Source organism: Diadema setosum, chromosome 14, assembly GCF_964275005.1.
Source record: "Diadema setosum chromosome 14, eeDiaSeto1, whole genome shotgun sequence".
NCBI lineage: Eukaryota > Metazoa > Echinodermata > Echinoidea > Diadematoida > Diadematidae > Diadema > Diadema setosum.
Window position 1 is genome coordinate 12,773,558 of NC_092698.1, and position 21,358 is coordinate 12,794,915.

The following is a 21,358-nucleotide window of genomic DNA, read 5'->3' on the forward strand; positions in this document are numbered from 1 at the left end:
AAACATACACCAATCTCCAGAAGAAGTCATGCGCCCATGCATTCCCACCATGTGCACGTAAACTCTGGACTTGTGCATTCATAATCACCTGGTGGAGCCCTACAAATGTAGTCCAAACCTAAGTTTGATGGACCTACTCAGCAATCAAGGATACCTGCCACACTGTACAGTGCATTCATTGCTGTTTAGTCTAAACTTGGTTGTAGTTCAGTCATTTTTTTCAATTGCTATTTGGTGAATGCCCTCTTCATCCTCCGTGAATAAAAATAAAGAAACCACAAATCACATACAAAACAACAATGAAAAAAAAAAATCCACCTACAAAGTGATTTAAACAAACCCATTCAAGTGTATAAATGCATCAGTCAAGTTCAAAGGAAATAGTAATACAAATCAGGGACACTAATAATTGTTTTACTGTTTTTTATTGACAAACACTACAGCCAAAAGAAAGAAAAGAAAGGGAAACACAGCAGCAGATGTGTAAATTGGCTAACAAAGTAAAGGAAGGATCATAGTTTGTTATAGGCATTAGCAAATACACAGGCACACAAACACTGAAAGTACACACTGTGTCTTTAAAGATGGCCAACCACTACCTTCCATTGATCTCTGAATGCTCAAAACACAGCTGGCTCATTTCACCTCAATGTTTGATGAAATACAAAAACATGGGTATTCTCACCATAAACTAAAAACATTCATACATTTTTGAATGTCCTACAATTCCCACGGACAATGTCTTAGGATAGCTTGTTGGGAAATGGTTTGAAAAACTGTAACACATTTCAAAACTAAAATGTTGCTATGGCGACTGGTATGGTTCCCCTATTTCGTACTTTTACCCCAATAAGTCTACAGAACATCTTTCAAATGTGATAAAATTGTTCCTATGATTAGCAAATAATCACTATCTGTCCACATCAATTTTCATGACAATACTTTGAGGCATTTTCAATATCAGTGGAATTTTAGCAGTTCCTCTTGACCTTTCACCCCATGGCCCAAATCTTTCCCTACCGAATCATTGTGCAGTATATACATGCCTAATTAAGGGTATTACAGCTGTACATGTATATTAAGTTATATCGGAGGTACATCTCTATAGACAAAATAGTGTAATTGCACCATGAAGTGTAATTTTAGCATTATAACCTGACCTCCCCAAACCTTGATCTTTAATCTCGTTACTGCAAACTTCTCAACAGAATTATTGTCAGGCAGCACATGCATATGCGTAATATGTACTAAGTTTTATGAAGACAGCTTATTCCACTTCCAAGACACAAAGAAAGAGTGAATATTTGCATTTCACTTGATTTTTGACCTTGACCCACCCCACGACCTTAAAATTTATCTAGAGAATCTTTACCTGATAATACATATAGTTTCATGTAAATAACTTTGGGCATTGCAGCTCTATGAGGGGAAATAGTGAAACTTTAGTATTTGACCTTCACCTATGACTTTTTCACCTTCAGTGTGTGCTCCTACAAGTTGATATTTATCCATGCTGTCCTGCTAAAAATAGCATCATCAACGGCATTTCCAATTGATTCCAAGGACACTCCTACGTATGTTTGCAGTCGCAGTCAATACACAGAGATTTTGTAGTAATGTCCCAGGAAATAATGATTCACATATTTTTTTTTTCCTCGTCTGACAGTGAAAGATAGCTAAAATGACATAATTTGCTCCTGCAGCAATTCATAATCTTGGCGGGGCTCTGGTGGACACCTATGTAAGGTTAGCCTCATTGAAAGGTAAATACTACTTGGACAAAATGCATCATTAGAAGACAAAGAGTGATAATTTGCTGCTCTCTGCTCACTATACACATGTCTCATTGAAACAGAAATGCACAACCCTGATTCATCTCCTGCAATTCGATCATATAGATGTCTTACCGTTTACTCTCTCTAAATTTGAATTCACTATCTTCAATATTGGTGTGAAAAAAAAATCACTATAAGCCATACAAAAGTAATGCACAATAATGTATTTTCTTATATAAAAATATTCTCTTCCACTAATTACACATGACTACTGACCTAGATAAGATACAACAAACTCTGGAGGTCAGCTGTTAACACACCTCTAAATGATTACATTCTTTAACATTGACATGGAAGGAACATAAAGATCAATCACAGGAAGAATAATATTCTTTAGGTAACAAGAACCTTGTGCTCAGATTTGAAGCAAAATTGTTGATTATGACAGAATTGTGCACAGCACAAAGAATATCGTTCCATTTATTTGATTAATCATTACAAATGAATGTGTCTACTTTTAAATGATATTCAGACAAAATCCTTTGGGAATAAAGGAGTTCATGGAAATCTATAGTACGTAGCAGCTAGGAATTTCATGTCTGGATTACGAATAACTAATTTCATATGAGCATCATGACAAGAATTTTTCAGTTACTCACTACTATCAAAGAATGACATATCTGTATAAATGTTTAAAGAGAGCATTTCAACAATATCTCTCCACTAGTATTGCCAAAAAACTAAGGTTAGTCTTGGGAAGCATTAGCTCCAAGCTTTAGTTCTGCAGTCATATCTTCTGGCTGGCAAAGAACTCTTTGGTCTTGCCACACACTGTATTGACACACATAGGGCAGCGGAGTGGCAGCTGGCGGGAACACACTTGGCCCGACTTCAGGTGGTCATTGACAAGGTGAGCCATAGCCTGCACAGGTGAAGATGAGCAGACAGTTCACAAGATATGCCAATGACTGAGCTACAGGGTGAAGTGAAAGGTACTAACACTGTTTTTGTTTGCACCTGTATAGGCAAGTCACATGGTTGGAATATAGCAAGAGTTCACTTTGCACAAATCTGTTCCTGGGGCACAACTCTCCTTAATGTGTCAACCAAAGGAAATATGTGCCTACTTTGTCATGTCTTACTCTTCAGATTCAAACAGAATGAAGTGAAATAAAGGACATTTGGTCAGAGACAAAATAATAATAATCAGCATCATCATCATCATCATCATCTTCAACATCACCATCAAAACCATGTCAAGACAAGATGAAAAACATGAGAATTTTGCTTTCTAAATATCCTTACCAAAGGAATAAACATACAGATATTATTAAGCAATTGGTATGAAATATGCTTTAGTGAATAATGTGTGTGTATATATGAGGGTGTGCCTGTGAGTTCCCACAAGCATGCAAGGCTGTTTGCAATACACTTATTGAGTCAAGCGAATTGGATTGATCCACTGTGAATTGGTAAAAATCGTGACAAGGCATTATTAATTCTCATCTAAACATTTCAGAGCATTTCTTCTAAAGAAAAGAAAAGACATCTTTAAATCTCAAAGAATAAGATTTTCAGAAAAGGATTTTCTGTTTCTATCAGGATTCAACGATGTGTTTTCCCTATAATCTTCCTGTGTTTTCTTTCAACATTTATAATACAGTAACTAAGGTCTCCTTAAATCACCAAACATGGTGGTCCAGTAACTTAAAAAGAAATAATGGAATACCTCTGCATTTTCTCAGTTTGATTTTTTCATTCTACAGGATTCCTACGAGCACCATAACTAACACTGCAGGATCACAGCCATTCCAAGTACATGATTAAAAACTACCTACATATTTCATAGGGAAATAATTTGCCACTCCAAATGTTTTTTTTTTATTAAAAAAAAAAGCTATTTTATACTCTGTCATGTTCCATTACAGTCTATCACTAAGTAACATCCCATTTTAGCACTGAAACTACAAAAAGGCAAAGTTAGTCCAAAAACTACATGTATGTGCAACAAGTAATCATTTATCTTTACTCTCACTCTAATTCTCTCTCTTCTCCTCATTATCTCTCTCGCATATATATTTCTCTTCCTCTTTCATTCTGCATAACTTTCTATTTTGCAGCTCAACTACGTAACTTTACAACATATCTGTGTGCCATTTTATCATGAGTGTTCCACAAAGACACAATAGCAAGTAATTACAAGGGTGCATTATCACCAAGTCAAACATTAATTTCTTCTCATCAATTGTGCATACTTTTTAAGAATCCTCAAATCTAAATACATGTACATGCATCAGTGCTAAGATATATTGACTGCAATATACATTTGTCTGTCTTTGTACTCTGATCAGGAGGATATGGCTTGATACATGAATTTAAGAAGAAGAAGAAGTCTGTAGTCTCTTTATATGAAGAATGCTGATTAGGACAAAAAGATCACATTGAGGACATAATGACTTTTGTGCATAATGTGTTATTATTACACTCTGGAGAAATATGTGTGACCTTTACTGCATATACATTATATGTGGATACACATATCAGGGCTCGACATTAGTGGTGGCCAGTGACCACTAAAATTTGATGTTGGGCCACCAATTTTTTTCTTTTGGTAGCCCTATCAGGCAGCTGAAATCAACAATGAATTTTTACATTTTCTATTATTTGGGGACAGTACATTTTTTTTTTTTTTTTTTTTTTGGGGGGGGGGGGGCAACTGAATTTCAATTCAAAGATTTTAGTGGCCTGAATGGGCAATCAGAGAAAAAATTATTGTCGAGCTCTGCATGAATATATGTATATATATATATATGTGTGTGTGTGTGTGTATGTGTGTGTGTGTGTGTATTAGTGGCCAGAACGGGTCACTAATTGATTACACATGTGGTCATATAAATCTAATCAAATCAAAAATAACAATAAATAATTATAGAATATAAAATTCATTATATATATATATATATATATATATATAGTTATGGTCTGCACATCACATGAGCTTACTGATGGTTTTTACCTCAATAAAGATTGGGCTGTCATTCAGAGAGGCTGCTCTGCGGATGTTGTCAACACCACACTGTCAAGCAGGAAGTCAAGAAGAAAGAGGAGAAAAGATTTCTGTGGGTGTAACCTACATATAGATGGAATGCAGGAGGTATGAAGGATTTCCAGAGGATAATACAAGTAAAAGTGTGGCAGGCTGTCACAATGGATGTCTATTCAAATAATGCTCTGTGGTGATGATATTGCTGTTCAAGGATAAGGGATGATAGCACAGGGTGTAAAAAAGCTGTTTGTCAACAGCAAATTAGTCACGATGTGAATAAATATCAGTTCGCAGAGTTCGCAGTGTGTATTGGGGCAGCAAGTTACATTACTGGCTGTAGAGGGCTTTCATGGGACCAGAATTAGAGAGAAATCAAATTGAAAAATTGCTCATGGACACCAATGATTTCCCTGTAGTGAGAATAAAATTGATATTACACTCTATCACAGAAAACATTACTCTACAAACATTTTCACATTGTGGGTAATGAAAGATGGAGGAATGAACTCCAGGTTTGAAAAAGTCTATCTGCAGCTGGTTGCCAAATGAGAGGACTGAATCAGTGCATGCAGTGAAGGATGCCAACACCATTGACATAAGGTGACACCCAGTAAACAAGAAAGGTTCTGTTTATCTGACAAGTCAAAGGAAGCAGACTTTACTATCTGTTTAGTCATGGACATGTAATTTGAACAATAATACAAAAGTGTTTTATAAGATTATTGCAATCATATGCTTTTTCACACTAAATCCCAATTGATGATGCAAGAATTGAATGAAAGAAATGAGATTTGTCAGTTGCAAGTACAAATTTGTGCTCTTATAGTTTGATTCTTTTTTTTAAGATATTTTTTCTCTCCAAACAGCAAAGATAAATCCTCAAATGCATTACATCACTCTATTCTTTTTATATTTCTTTATCTTTTCTTTTCTAAAAAAAAAAAAACCCATTGGACACAAACCATGACCTCTGGTATTCAGAAAGTTAAAGCAATTAGCATCTTCCTAGCAACCAAATGCCAATCATCAGCAGTCATTAGCAGTGAAGCAGATTGAAATAAGCTGTCACAATTGCAAATTAGTCAGTTCATTTTTTTTTTCCTGCAAGATGTTTAAGTCAGCAGGGACAAAAAACAGAAATCCTCAGATTGACAATGTTTGTTAATTCTGACTATGCTCACTACATATTGTACAAGTGTATGTATAATGAAAATCATTAAGAATGAAAATTTTATCAAAAAATTCTTGAAGTATAATCTCCATATAAGGGAGGGCAGCATTATCACACACATTGGGACTCTAACCTGAGCCACGGAGGTGGAAAAACTTCCACCTCCCTGACCTGAGCCACTTAACTACATGGCAAATAATGCCACTGAGTATTAAAGCTACCTTGCTGCCAAACCAAACAATAAAAACAAAGTTATCATTTGCAAAATAGGTATATTGCAATTCATATCTGCAACTTTTTCAAGAATAAGATATACAAACAAAAATTAAAATAATAATGACATTTATAAGAATTAGTGAAATCTACTTTTCTAAGTGAAATCTACTTTTCTAAGAAAAATCCAATTTTCAAACCTTCCAAAAACAACTCTGATACAAGATACAATAGATTATTGCATTTTCTCTTTCATAACATAGCTAAAACAGCTGCAGGGGCCATCACAACAAACTTCCTTATCCACAAAGAAGCTTGATGAGATGACAGACTTTTTTTTTCATAACAAAACTAAGGAAACCATCTCTTGGATTTACTCATACTTACACAAACAAACAAACAAACAAACAAACAAACAAACACACACACACACACACAAGGAAAAGAGTGTAAGTGAAGGGGGTGGGAGGATGCACAAATGACATGGTTTCATTTTACTTAGAAAAATAATGGATAATTAATGTGGTTATGCTTGAGATCACAAAACATTCACATATTGTACATTTCTCAGCAGCTGTTGTCAATACTACACTTTATTTCAATACTGTTTTCAATGTGTCTGATTATTCAACCAAAGAACAATATTTTCTCACCATTATTTCTTTTAATTTTCCCTTTAAAGGTCTGAAAAAAATGTGAAATGCTCATGATGATTTGGGAGAGCATTTCATACATCAGGTGCATGGTGTACTAAGGATTTGTGAGCCAATAAAATTCTTGGGTTACTGTAAAACGAGGAATGTTCGCGTGCATTTTAATTTCGCGAATTTTGTGAGTGCAAAGATTCGCGAAGTTAAAATGCACGCGAAAGTTCTTGTCTACACTATATGCATTGAATACCAGCGGAAGTTCGCAAAAATTTCATGCCGCAAAAAAGGCCGTCGGCTCCAATTCGCGAAAAATTCATGCCGCGAATATATCATGTTTTACAGTATTCCAGTGAATGTAATTGTAGGTGTGTATTGGGTATTAATGAATGTTTTGTGGGATACAAAAAAGAATGTTGAAAGCTTGAGGTAGAATATTTTTTTTGTGTGTGTGTATATATATCAGAACACAAATGTTGTTTTTAAAAGAATATTTATATTGTCTTGTTTAAGAACTTTTACATGGTGGAATAAAAGGACCAGTATGAGTAAAAGAGGAATGTATACAAATTCTTACAGCCTTCTTAAAAAAAAAAAAATTTGAACGCTATTCAATTTAGATTTTTTGCAATGCCACAAATAAGATTACAATATGTTACGTACGCAGGGTACTAATAACAGTACAGTGTATAAAGCATAACGAAGGATGAGGCAAAGGCTGTTTCATTCTATACAATTTACCTTTTCTTTTGCTTAATTTTAAAGGTGTATTTAATAGCTGTCTTATAATTTATATATTATTTTTTATGCAGTCCTATTAGGAAACACTAAGGCAAATAGATTAGGACACAAACAGATACAGTTTGACCTCGATTATCTGGCCATGTCGGGACCGGCGCTCATCCAGATAAGCGAATTGGCCAGATATGGGAGACACAATGTTAATGTATATAGCTGCCGTCCAAGCTGCCGTCCCAGTGCACTGGCAGCTAGGCAGGTAGAGTACCCCGCAATGGTGGTGTAATCTATGCTAGCCTGCGCAAAATTGTAGTCCCTTCTTCACAAAAATAAAGTATATCTTTATGTGAAAAATAATATATGTTTTACCTCATTAGATATTGAGAAACCTATTATGCACATCTTATGAAATTAGTGAAATAGATCCATGAAAGTCACTGTTTTTTCTCAATTTTTGGATGGAAAAAAAAGTCCTTCACTGCGTCCTGATAATAGAGATTTCTGGATAAAAGGAGGCCGGATAATCGAGGTCGAACTGTATAAGGAAAATGTGTCATAAAAGGAAAAAGTTCTCAGAATGCCTAAAGACCATTTTTTTTTCTTTCAGGTGCAGCAGACTTTCCATGACAAATAGAAGCAATGTGTTCTCAAAGTGCTTTGATGGACTAACATCATGAGATTGATGACTTTTGTTTTTAAAACAATATACAGAATGATCCATCTTAAAGGTTTGCAACAATATGTGACCTGCTACAACAAAAGGATCCTGAAGTCGCTGGTGGGCGAGCCGAGAAAATCGAGTTTGAAGTCAGATCATCAAAATCCGTCAAAACATTCGGATTTCTGTTTTTGACATAATTTTGTGGTGTGATGCATCCTCTATCGTCTGCCGAAATTTCGAAGCTAAATGATCAAAGGAAAGGCAAGAAAATAGCATTTTTCTGGGCCATGATTTTCAGACTTTCAACGGAATAGAAATGTGTCCGAAGATTTGGATTTAGCGCCGCAGCTAGACTCCGCCCCTAACAACGAGGGAGTGATCTCATTGGTCAGTGCATGGCATCCTGGTTACTGATTGGTCGTGCGTAGACCGCTGGCGCTAAGCTTGAATGAACATCGCGGAGGTTGCTAGGAGCGTTTCCTCTATTGTCAAATGGTGAAAACTGTCTTGCATCCCCTTGATCATGATAGCGTCGGAAGGAAAACTTTGAAGGCGGTTTTCTCAAAATGGTGATTCCTTAGACCACTCGACATGCGCTTATAAAATAATCTACATCTCCGTAACGGAGTACTTTTGTGAGTCATGTTATATATGACATTAAAGTGGAAGAGTAAGGGAATAATGTCATGTCATTTTCAGAAAATTGTCCTCCCCCGACTTGCGGATCCTTTTGTTGCAGCGGGTCACATATATCAGTGAGGTTAAAAGTCCCTTAACAGCATTTCAAACCCTTCAGCTGGAATATTCTGTATGTTACCTCCCTAGCCAGACATCATGAAATTGATATGATTTTCACATGCCAGAGTTGTCTCATTACTGTTAAAAGCCTTCTTTAGTAGGTCTCCCCCCGCCGCCAATTTCTATGTATTACCAGATATTGATGACAGCAGATGCAAAATTAATAGTTTGGGCACATCAATAGCATATTAAAATAATTATTATCATGCTACTGGCCTTTCAGAGGACATCGAGTTCTTACCTGATTTGTTCACCTGTACTTCGGGGGTTTTTCAGGTTTTTTTTGGTGATTTGCATACAGATTGTATTTTTTTAACACAATGATACAAAAATCCTAAAATAGCAACTGTCATTCTTTTATATTGTACTTGAATTGTTGACAGAGTTTTGTGAATAGAATGTACTTGCTAAGATGGAGTGTTAACAATTTAGATGCATATATACCAGACATGCTAATTGGAAAGTACTGAATTTTTTTCTCATTACCTCCTCTGCCAGTTCTGTTGCATACTCAAGATCAAGCTCATGCAGGGTCTCGATGTGGTCATTGACAAAGGCAATGGGGACGAGAAGGATGTTCTTCTTGCCATTCTTTGTCAGTCCCTTGATGGCCTCATCTGTCTGAGGACCCAACCATGGTAACGGCCCTACCTTAAGATGGAGACAGACAGAAGCAGACCATAATGGCATCAATGCACAGGTACGTAGAATTATGACATTAAATGTTACGTAATTATACATTTCAAGTAGTCAATTTATAGCACTCACAATCAGAGTATGAAAGAGCAGACATTGTTACTAGTCACTATGAAAATGATAGCTGTGGCTGATCACACTCGGTTTCACATTCAATGACAGGAATATCACATGAGCAATGGGATGGTGTCACATTGTCCCAAAATTGACACAAGATGGCAATACCAATATAGAATTATCTATTTCATGGGAAGATGGCCCAAACATGGTCAAAAGTCAACTAACAGCCAAAGCAGGTACAGAAAGTCACATGATGGCATATGAACCACACACAAAGGCTACACGAAAATGTGAATGAATATTGAGAAGTTTACCCGAAGATCACACCCCGGAAAGACAATGACTACACAAAGATTCTGCCATCACTCGTGCTGCTGGAGCTGAGAAACTCCACTGGTGGTTACAACAATGGCTCAAGATTACGTCACCAATGATCCCATGTTTATACAATCACAACCAAATTTGAACATTTCATCTATCATTTGTCCATCTTTAATCAACTTTGGAACAGCATGACGACTGCTTTAAAATAATTAACAAGTATACCCCTAAGAAAAGGCTTGAGATTAGTGGTGGCCCAGTGGTCCATGACCAACAGAAATGGATGACAGGCCATCAAAAATTTATGAGTGTGTATTTGAACTATGTGTATTCCTCAAATAGCTACAAGGTATTTGGTAGGCAAGGACTTTGTGCCAGCTATGCGACTGACACATCACTCATAAACTTATCTATGTAACATCTATATTCAGCTCAAAAGACTAACATTTTTGGAGTCTTTTGCTGAAATGACACTCTAAAGTGATATTTCACTTGATGCATGCATAATATTCTAGGCTTTATCTACTCTACACATGTGCAGCTGAATGCTTTGAAGCACAAACTGTACTGTTGTGCTGCTGAAAAAAAATCCTGAAGGCATGTGACAAGTGATCATAGCCATTAAAATAACCCTTGTATGAGTAATGATTTTTTTTTTTTTTTTTTTTTTTTTTTTTTTTTACATTCATTCAGTGTGGATCCAGGTAGGTCTGAAGTCTCATGATTGCTTTATGAAAATTTATCGATTTCAAACTCTTATTTGGAATTCTGACAAACTTTGTATATCACCATGTCAAACTGTACTGCAAGCAGGCCCACATGTATTTGATGACTGTTTGTCTGAACTGCCAAAATTGTCCAATCACAAACAAAATTAACAATTTACATGGTCTGCTGAAATGGTACACTTGCTTTATTTGTACTTATGTATACAATGCACTGATAAAAGTCTGAGGTTGGAAAAGGAGGGAAATAGTCTTTTTTTTTTTTGGCACAACATCAATGTCATTGTGTTATAGCAACGCACAGTATACAGAACTTCATGCTGGTAAAGAAGAGGTTTTAGTTTTCGCATGTCCTTGCTTAATCTTGAATTGTGCTAACAGAAAAGTAACAATTCTTAGCATTATATCTCTCTATTTCCAAAATGCTTTGGTTTTTGCATCACTGCAGGCTTTCATGTCTTTTACAGTGGCATATCTTTTTCATCACAAAAGAAGTGATGTGAACATAAACACATTGCTGGCTACATTTAGAGTAGTTTGCAAATATGGTAAGTGCAGGTTATTCATACCTCTAACTAAAGCACATTATATGTGAGTACAACTTTCTACAGAGTGGTATATACAGAGGTGTTCTTGCATTGATCTTGACAAGTAATGAGTGAGTGATCCATGGCTACAACACAATTCCTACACTATCATTGGTCTGCGACAGTTGGACAGAAAGATCCGTCTGTCAGGAGGAGTCTTATTTTTCTGACGTTATCGCTCTCTTCCATAGAGAGGAGATCCATGAAGCCAGACGCAGTCTCCGCAGAACAAATCCCCAACAACCAGATGCAGACCAATCTTTCGGTGAATGCGACAGTGTGCTTGGAAGATGACGTATCATGCAGCTCCTGCTGCATGTTTCTGACTCTTGTACAGGGGTTTACTGTGGAGGCAGATGCCATCTACTCGTTCAAATATGGTGAAGTCCACGGATCTTTTTCACAGTTAATTCACAATCAATTGCTCTAATTTACTGTGATAGATTATATCCTTGTGACTTGAACTTGGACAAAAATGTGCCCAGAGAATGGCATCATCTCCAGCTTGTCAACTTTGACTGGTTACGAGGGGACAGAGCTTAGGAATGAATACACCTAGGTTTCGGTTACGCTGTGAAATCAAATCGGATATTGCAGCCCACAATGTTTTATAAGAGACTCGCCGGTCTTGTGTTCACCTCAGCAGGCAGAGCTTATGAACAATCCACAATTAGATTTTGCTCAAGTTGTGAAATGCAAATGGACAAGCAAAAAAGAAAAAGATATCTTCAAACATGAGACCTCCATGTCTAGCACTCAAATGACCAGTGCACTCTGTCTTCATGGCACTCAACCTGAGGCAAATTATTTTGAAAATCTTGAAATTTGGCAATACCATCCTAATTGAGGGTATTTGGGGCCCCTCTCCTAGAGGCCCAAATAGGGGTACTAACATCATTTGTACAAACTACGATCCCCTCACCCATCGCTGACTCCTGCGATTAAAACTCTGCTATCAGTTTCCAAGAAGGAAATGAACCTGAAAAAGCAATGCATGACTCTGTCACAAATGTACACATTAGTAGTTATGTACATGTATGATGTACTATATGCATGGTTGTTTTAATGTGTATGTACACAGGGTGACCAGATTAATGGAGTACATTCTATTTGGTATAGATATAGCACATACAGGCTGACCAGATCAGTGGAGAATTTTCTAGGTGGTATACAATGTAGCTACAGTACAGGCATGTGACAGGAAATACATTATAGCTCACTCAATCTAGAATGATTTCTCACCCAGTCTAGAATGTTCTAGGAAGTGCTAACATATTTGGCTGAGTGAGGCAGTGTCCTTGTAGCCCAGTGTGATTGGTAGTTATTTTTGGTAGGATGTTATGCACATAGTTAGGCAGTGAGTCAGCTAGGATTCCTGGAACAGTCTTGGACTTGCTAGTATAAACAAGGGTGTGGTCCCAGGTTGGAGAAAATTACAGAAAGTACTAGAAAGGGGTGAATGGATATGAAAGCCGGAGAAATTCTGCAGTAGGTAGAGTACCTAACACCACTGCTCTGAGAGTTACGTCACTTCTGGCTTTGAAGCGACATGTTATAGTCAGTCCTGTGTTACCTTCTGACCTGTTATGTTTGTGGAGATAAGGCCTGGGAGACATTTTGCCTGCAGAGAATTAACTTGCCTACATTGGAGATAGACTCCATATTTTAATGTCAACGGACATTGCTACTGTACGGCAAAGCTGTGATGGGCTGGATTCCTAGCTGGACAATATAAAGTGAATCATCATTCAACGCATCGACTGGATGTGGTCGTCATAACGATGGATTCTGCACATTTCACTGTGGACATACACGGTGTATACCCTGGATTTATAACGTGGACTATTGCAACCAGCACCTCTGGATTTATGTCAGAGGAATCATTCATCGGTGCATCAAGGATCATTCATCTGTGCACTGAACATTGTATTTGGACCTTTCCAGAGGATTACATGGACCTTGTGACCTAAGATTTGGCTGTAATATGTGTAACTGATTTCATTACCGATTTATAATTGTTTCTATTGATCATTATTGTACTGATGTGAAAACCGATTACGGGTCTATACCCACAATATCACTGTTAATAAACCGCCTGAACATTAGTTGATTGTTTCTTTTGTGCGATCATTCTCAGAGTGATTTTGGTCGCAACAACTCACACTGCACACCATAAGATAGATGTATGATGGACAGTGAAAGATTGCAATAGCTTGCTTGCAACATTTAGCTCATTTAACGTGAGCTAAAAATGGAATATCCTACACTCTTCTAGATAATGTCATTTCTTGAAATTTCAGCTATTCACAGATAGACAAAACTCTAAACATTTCCATGAGCCAAGAATCCAAGTTTTCTTTTTTCCTTGATACCTTGAAAAGAGCCTGAACATTCTCTATTAATATGGCACCAGCAACTTACAGTTTCCTGATGTGATGGTTAACAAACAATCCCCACATCATCAGAGGCTTTTATATGACTGTTGTTACACTGCTTTTACTATCAATTACAGTCACACTGTCGCTCCCATTGACAACCATGGTTTTTCACGCCATCTGGTGCTACACTGAGATGGGGGGGGGGGGGATAGATATGGCAATACACATCAGTATCATGTCAAATGTTCATTAAGGTTCAAGGATATAAAGAAATATAAGTACCTCATTACACTTCTTACCCCATTCCCTTCTAAAAGTTGCAGGTAGAGGCGCATAGTCTTCACAGTTCCTGTGTCAAAATTTTGTTGGCATGGTGTCTCTCTCTTTTTTTCCCTTTTTTTCATAATTTTCTGAGGTTGGAAAAAGGCTAATCACTTGGCAGTCTTCTCCAAATGTAGTGAGCTAAAGGTAGTCCTCACAAACTACACAAAACTTTGAATATTCAAATGTTGTGATTTCCAGCTTGGTTGTACTGAGGTCTCAATGCCACATTGCACAGCTTTCCCTTTCTTTTCACTGGGAATCACACACACACACACAAAGAGAAGAGATTTCCCTGGGCAGTTTTCACGATTACTACGGACTATCTATTGGCACACAGGCATTTTCATGGTGAATTACCTAGATATGCACGTACTTGATGTGTTGAACACATGTTACCTGTTGTCTCTAGAACCCACATGTATCCAGGCACAATATCAGAAGGGCTGCTCAATGTCACAACATTTGGGCTTGTCAACTCATTATCATAAATTGCACCGAAAAGGTGCATTTTGAAAATAAAATTATGGACTGTGCTGTTGTGTAATTGTGTTTTTTTTCTTGTGAAACCTGATCTGTAAGGACTAGAAAACAACATAATCAAAAAGAAAAAGAAAATATCAATACAGCTTTCTTTTGGGCTCATATACTGTACTACCAATACCAAAGTCCTTTCTTCATTACATTATTAGTTTTCTCTGCCAAGGAAGGAGGAGGTTAAGTTATCATAAGCATTGGTTTGTCTGTGTGCAAAATTACTCAAAAAGTTGTGTATGGATTAAAATGAAACTTGCATAAAAGGTCGATATTGACACAAGGAACACCTCATTCAATTCTAGTAGTGATATGGGCATTTTCATGGATTTTTGAAGGATTTTTCATCTTTTCATCAATACAGTTTTCTGTTGGGCTCATACGGTATATAATTGTACTACCAATATCAAAGTCCTTCCTTCATAACATTACTAGTTTTCTCTGCCAAGGATACAGGAGGTTACATTGGCGTTCAAGCTGCACGTACTGGAGGTTTACATACATGCACTAAAGCGCATGCCGCACTCTGCTCAGGCAGGGCACCATGCAGTGACATCAACAAAAGGCTTCTATTTTGGGAAATGAGTTGCTGGTTTAGCAGAGGTCTGTGCTCTCTGAGTGCTTTTCTTTTTAAAGTTGTGTTAAATGTTATCATCTAGTGGGAACTAGCATTTATTTGCTCCATTTAAGCAAAATTCTTCACAATGTTCAAGTTGGCTGAAATAACAGCATAAATTAACCCGTTCCATACTGAATTCTGAAATGCTCATAGACTGAATACGCAGGCTACCAGGTTGGGGAATGGGTTGAAACAAGTACTATGATAGAGATTTCATCAAAATTGGACCAATACAAAAGAAAACATTCCCCCATTTTCACAAATAAGCAAAATCAGTAGAAACCATGTGTGCAAATTCAATAGCTAAAAAAATGGTTGTTGTCTATAAAGTTTCAAACTGACTAAATTCTTTACTATTTCTTATTTGTTTTTTGTCTTTGGCATCAAATCAATACGAACTAGAGCAATTTGACTGGTGCAAAGATGACTTGGATGCCTCCACTTTCACACAATCACTATGGGAGCACTGTGTGTGCATGGATCTCATTCATAATTTCATGAAGTTCACTGACCACTGACCACGGATTGAACTTTAGTGTATTCAGCACAATGGCAATATTCTTAAATCTATTTCTGCCCACTAAACCAAATATCATAACTGGATAATTACTTTATGGAATTTACGACTAGAAAATGACATAAGCTATTTGTGAATTTAAAGGCACACAAAAATATTTACTCTGCTCCCTACATGAATGTGGGGTGCACGCATACATTTTTCCTTTCAGTACTGTACTTCTCAAAATTTTGCAAATTTAACCACTCACGAAATCATTGGAGAGTCTCAATTCATGAAAAATTAGACTTGCTTAATATATGGCATTATATACAGTATCAGGCAATTATTTGCATTCGACATTTTTTACCAGATATCACCACTGGACATTTCCCAGCTGCAGTCACGGCTAGAAAATGACATCTTAAATAAATGTACGGTGACCTTTGACCTACTGCTACCACCATGTTCATTCCAATAATTGTTGATTTACATCTACTCCATCTATTACCTCACAAACGCCACTGGACATTCCCAGCTGATTCAAAGTAGTAGATGGCAAAAAGTTTTTGGCACAATTACTGTGACCTTCCATCACTCGCATTTCGTGAAAACATATCTATTTACCAAATCATATTACATGTACACTACTTCCACATAATACAAATACTAGGGAAAAACTAAATTTTAGTAAGTTCATAGGAATTAAATTATGCAGGTTTCCATACCTTTTTATGAAGAAATGAAAATTTTAATCAATAAAAAAAAAAAAAAAACATTTCTTGCACAGTGTCATGTGTTCAGACCTGTTTGGAGGAAATTTGATATATTTCACTGGCATCAGTTCAACTGAAACATTAATTTTTTGTTATTTTTTCACACCAAAAATCTAGGTTTTTTTTTTTTTTTTTTTTGAATAGCACATATAAAAGTCCATCAGGCAAATGCAGTCATCATTACTTCTGAATACTGCACTGACAACCTTATTCAATGACATGAATATTCAATTGACTTAATGAATGAAAACGACTTCACATTGCAAAATTAGATGATTTCCCATCATGCAGATTCAAAGCATCCTTTTCAATCTTGATATAATATACTGTAAAATGTGGAATGTTTGTGTGCATTTTAATTTCGCAAATTTTGCAAGAGTCAAAATTCAGAAAATTAAAATGCATGCCAAAATTCTTGTCTACACTACTATATGTGTTGAATGCCAGTGAAAATTTGCAAAAATTTAATACTGCGAAAAAGCCTGTCAGCTAAAATTTACAAAAAAATTCATACTGCAAAAATATCATGCTTTACAGTACATGAAACTGACTCGTTTGGTATACTGCAGGAGTACCAGACAAGTGAGTTGTTCACTGAACTTCATAGCTGGTCATTCACATTACAGTCTGTTTCCTGTGTGTGATGATTTATTCATTGGCTCTTTTTATCTCCCACTGTCCCTCTGTTTGTCCCTCTCACACTCTCTCAGTGATCAGTTTCAGGAAGAAAAAACAGACTTGATGTTCACTCAGAAGGCAAGCCCTTTAAGTCGATGAATACACTCATCATCAAAACAACCTCTCTCCCAGCTTCAAATGTAGTGCAAATTTTGAGAATTTCTTTGGGGGAAAAACAGCTCAACAACCATAATAATGCCTGCTCACATGGCAAGAACTGACCCACAAGGGCATTTTCTTCTCTGCAACAAAAATACATGTGTCAAGGAAGAGGTGTCTACATTAGATACTTGGCTAATATTAAAAAAAAATATTTATATATGTATATATTTTCTTTATAAGGAAGTGAACAATGTAAAGCATACAAGTGAATATAATGTCCCCTGACTGGCAGAAGGGTGCCAAGGCATCGTGCTAAAAAAAATTACAAGAAAAAAAAATGGTTATATCATATGAAAGAGCTTTCAAAACTATAAAATCATATCACATCATGTCACAAACCACACACAAACCATTATGTCACAAACCATTATATGAAAGAGCTTTCAAAACTGTAAAATTATCAAATTATGCAGCAGACCAAAATTGCCTTTAGGGTCAACATTTTATGCAAGAGGCCTTCTGCTGGGCAGGTGATAATAATAATAACTTGTAAAGATGGTTCCATGACACTAGCTCCTGCGACAATTGCTCCCACGAATACCTGCACACTAAGCCAAACATAAATTCTACCCACAAACATAACCCTAACCCTAGTCCTAGTCCTCACATCAAACTAAACCTAAAACCCTATCATAACCCTAAGTCCTCGGAGAAAATATGACTGAAACAATTGTCACAGGAGCAAATGTGGTATCACTGTAAAGATACCCTTTAACACCATCTCTGGCCTCAGTGAACATATCAATCTATCCATCATGACAAGTAGAATAACTACATCATCCACGCTAGAATTCAACAATGCATGTATATCCACGATGTCCATTGCCACCAATCGTACAGCATATGTGTGGTACTTGGCCTTCAGAGGCATTTTTCATAGTAACAGATATGCATCCTTGATTGAACAATAACTCCTCAGGGACAGAATTTTTCACAGTTGCATATTAAGGAAAAGCATTCATTTGAAATACTAAAATGACTTCACACCTCTGTGAATATGCTTAAATAAACAGTGTTGTCTAATCCAGCACCAAGTCACTCTACACTACATGTATGCTGCTAAGGAAATCAAATACGATGTTGTAATATGTAGGCATAAACTGTAATTCCTGAAATGAATAAATATGACATCAACAGATATACATCTGCTTTGATCTTCAATTCAAATATTTGTGATGAAATAATAGGATATCAGTACTTGTCTTTCACCTTCTCAACCGAGACAGTGATTCATAAAAGATATGAATTGACTTGGAAACAATAGAAAACATGAAACAACTGTGAGTGAACTTTGCAAAGCAGAGAGCAAATACCTGAGCAATTGAAGCATTAACATGAAGAGTTATAGTGATGGTTGGTGATTGCCAGGTATACAGTCATGCATTTTGTCTTTTTTGTAGATTGTTACAACTTCCATCTTTCTTGAAATTCACACCAATGATTTCATGACTTCAAATACACTTTACACATAAATGATATGCAGCCAGGCATGACAATGTATTTTACTGTCTACTGATCAGCAGTGAGCATTGAAGTTTTTGTAAACTATTGTCCAAGTATGCTCCAATGTTGACTGCTCTTGTACAGCTTGCACATAAAGTTAATTATGGCCTTATTCTCTACTCTTGGGCTGATGAAAATCTTTCTCTAAATCACAACAAACCATCATCCTGTCAATGCTTATGCTTGTTCAGTGACATTTGGTATCAAGGTTACACCTGACACAATATATTCACAAAAAAGTAACTTCCCCCTCAATAAAAATAACATAACTTTCAGACAAAAAGTATTTGAGCAAATAATTTGGTGGGGGTATTACTGCACTTATGAACCAATTCTGTGTGAGAATAAGAATGATTCAACAACAGCAATATTTTATGACCAGAAAAAGAATGCTTTACAGACCCCTGGAAACAACTTTTATTGTGACTTTTGAAAAGTGACCACTTTATCTTTAGTGTGTGCTCACTCATTCAACAGATCATTCTCAATTTCAAACAGAAGTTACTCAATAAAGTGTATGAATGAATATCCTTGCCAAATGATTTTGCTCAAAACCTGTTCCGTCAAAAGTTATGCCATTTTGATTGAGGGGGGTTGTTGTTGTGTGTAGACTACATTACTTTATATCCTCTGCAAATTGATGCCCTTAAAGGAGAATGAAACCTAAATTTATATGTGAAATAAGGGAATACAGCAATAGCAGAATCATCAGTGAAATTTGAGGAAAATTGGAGGATCTGTTCAAAAGTAATGAACTTTTGAAGTTTGGTACAGCCATTGCTGACAAAACTAAAACACTTTGTGCAATGGCTGCACCAAAACTTCAAAAAATTCATAACATTTGAACCTGCAACTGATTGTATTATTTTTCACAAGCTTCACTGATATGTTTTACTAATATTGCTACATTCACAGCAGTTTCCCACAATTAAAAAAACCTCAAAAATCATGGAGAAAATGCATCGGCAAATAAAGACCACTATCCATAAGTTCTAATCTATTACAATTGTTTCACTTCCCCAACTATAAGTGTGTTTGAGTATTAAAGACCACAGGTATTAATGTATATCTGCTCGTGGACTGAGGGTGCATTCATGCGAATTTCGTAGCCAGAATCACAAACATGAATCATGATTCAAAACGGCGTTTCAAATCATGGTCTCCGCGGAAGAGCGTTCATGCGGGCTTGCGCAATGCTGATTCTGGCTCAGCTCATCCTTTGCCATTGCGCAGCGCACTGCGGAGTTTGACCTTGTCTCTGCAACTCGAGCCTGGCCTCCTGTTAAATCCTTCTGCCAACTGATCAGTCAGTTTATTGTAGGCCTTTACATTTTTATTTTGGTGAATACCTTCCAATAAGCTGTGGCATTCAGGCTCTGTCCACAGATCGAGGAATAATCTTAATTCTTCGTCTCTCCAATTGTTTCCCTTGGTAGACACAGCTGCAGCCATTATATTATCAACTCAATCGGAGAGTAATTACATGTATTATCATAATAAACAGCTAGATACTGGCATAGAATCGGTGTATGGTCTTGATGTAAACAAACTAGTGCAGGTATGGTACCGAAACACACGATTCATATGACGTACACAAGCACGCGAACAGAACCAGAAGCCGCGGGATACCCCATGAGATACGCATGCGCACAGCGCACAATGACGTCCAGAATCATGATTGAAATCACGGTTGCGTTCATGCAGTTTCTGTGATTATGATTCTGGCAGAACCATGATTCAAAACGCCTTTTTTTCCGCGTTTCAGATCGGCGTTTTGAAACGGCTAAACACGTTTAGCGACTAAACGCGTTTAGAAACGCAATTCTAGTTTCGCATGAATGCAGCCTGAATATCATTTGCAATCAACATTTTTCATATGTCATCATAAAAGGAAAGCATTCTGGTTGGATGCTTAAGGGCCTATTTTGCTGTAGAGGAGATGTTGATGCGACAACCTACTGTGACTCCTGCGACTTGAAAGACAAAAAAATGGTGTGTGCTCTCACCAAGAGGGTGACTCTAGGGTGACTTCTGATAACTTATATGACCAAAAGTCATGGAGATGCCACTGCAACATCTCTAAAATATATTCTCAGTTGCAGAGACATCTCTGCAACATCTCCGGCAGATCTCCAATGGGGGTCTCTGCAAGGTCACAGGGACCTCCCAGAGACCTCTCTGACAAATTAGTCTCTGTGACTTGGTCGCGACTAAGGAGAAGTTGCAGAGACATAGCAGAGACATCTCTCTGAGACCAACTGGAAAAAGGGAAAAGTTTTCCAAAAAAAAATGAACATGTTCAATTCTCCCATGACTCCCCACAGACTCGGCTACAATCCAAGAGATGTTGTGGAGACTCAAGTAACTAGTATCCAGCCCACTGAAATATCCACTCTAGGCTGCACGTGCCTGCCACCTTGCCCTGACTAAACCCGTGTCCTAAAACCTGTGTC

The 21,358-nt window shown here is 37.0% G+C and overlaps 1 protein-coding gene across 2 annotated transcripts in view; it reads right to left on the reverse strand.

Moving 5' to 3' along the window:
• Positions 1–437: 437 nt before the first annotated feature.
• Positions 438–21,358, reverse strand: part of LOC140237689 (ferrochelatase, mitochondrial-like) — a 73,247-nt gene continuing 52,326 nt past the window's right edge. For both annotated transcript variants that reach the window (XM_072317616.1, XM_072317617.1), the window contains exons 9-11: positions 9,536–9,700; positions 4,792–4,851; positions 438–2,697 (exon numbers count right to left, since the gene is read on the reverse strand). In XM_072317616.1, the coding sequence (XP_072173717.1) occupies positions 2,563–2,697; positions 4,792–4,851; positions 9,536–9,700 (360 nt within the window). In that variant the 3' untranslated portion in view covers positions 438–2,562. The remainder of the gene's footprint in view (positions 2,698–4,791; positions 4,852–9,535; positions 9,701–21,358) is intronic.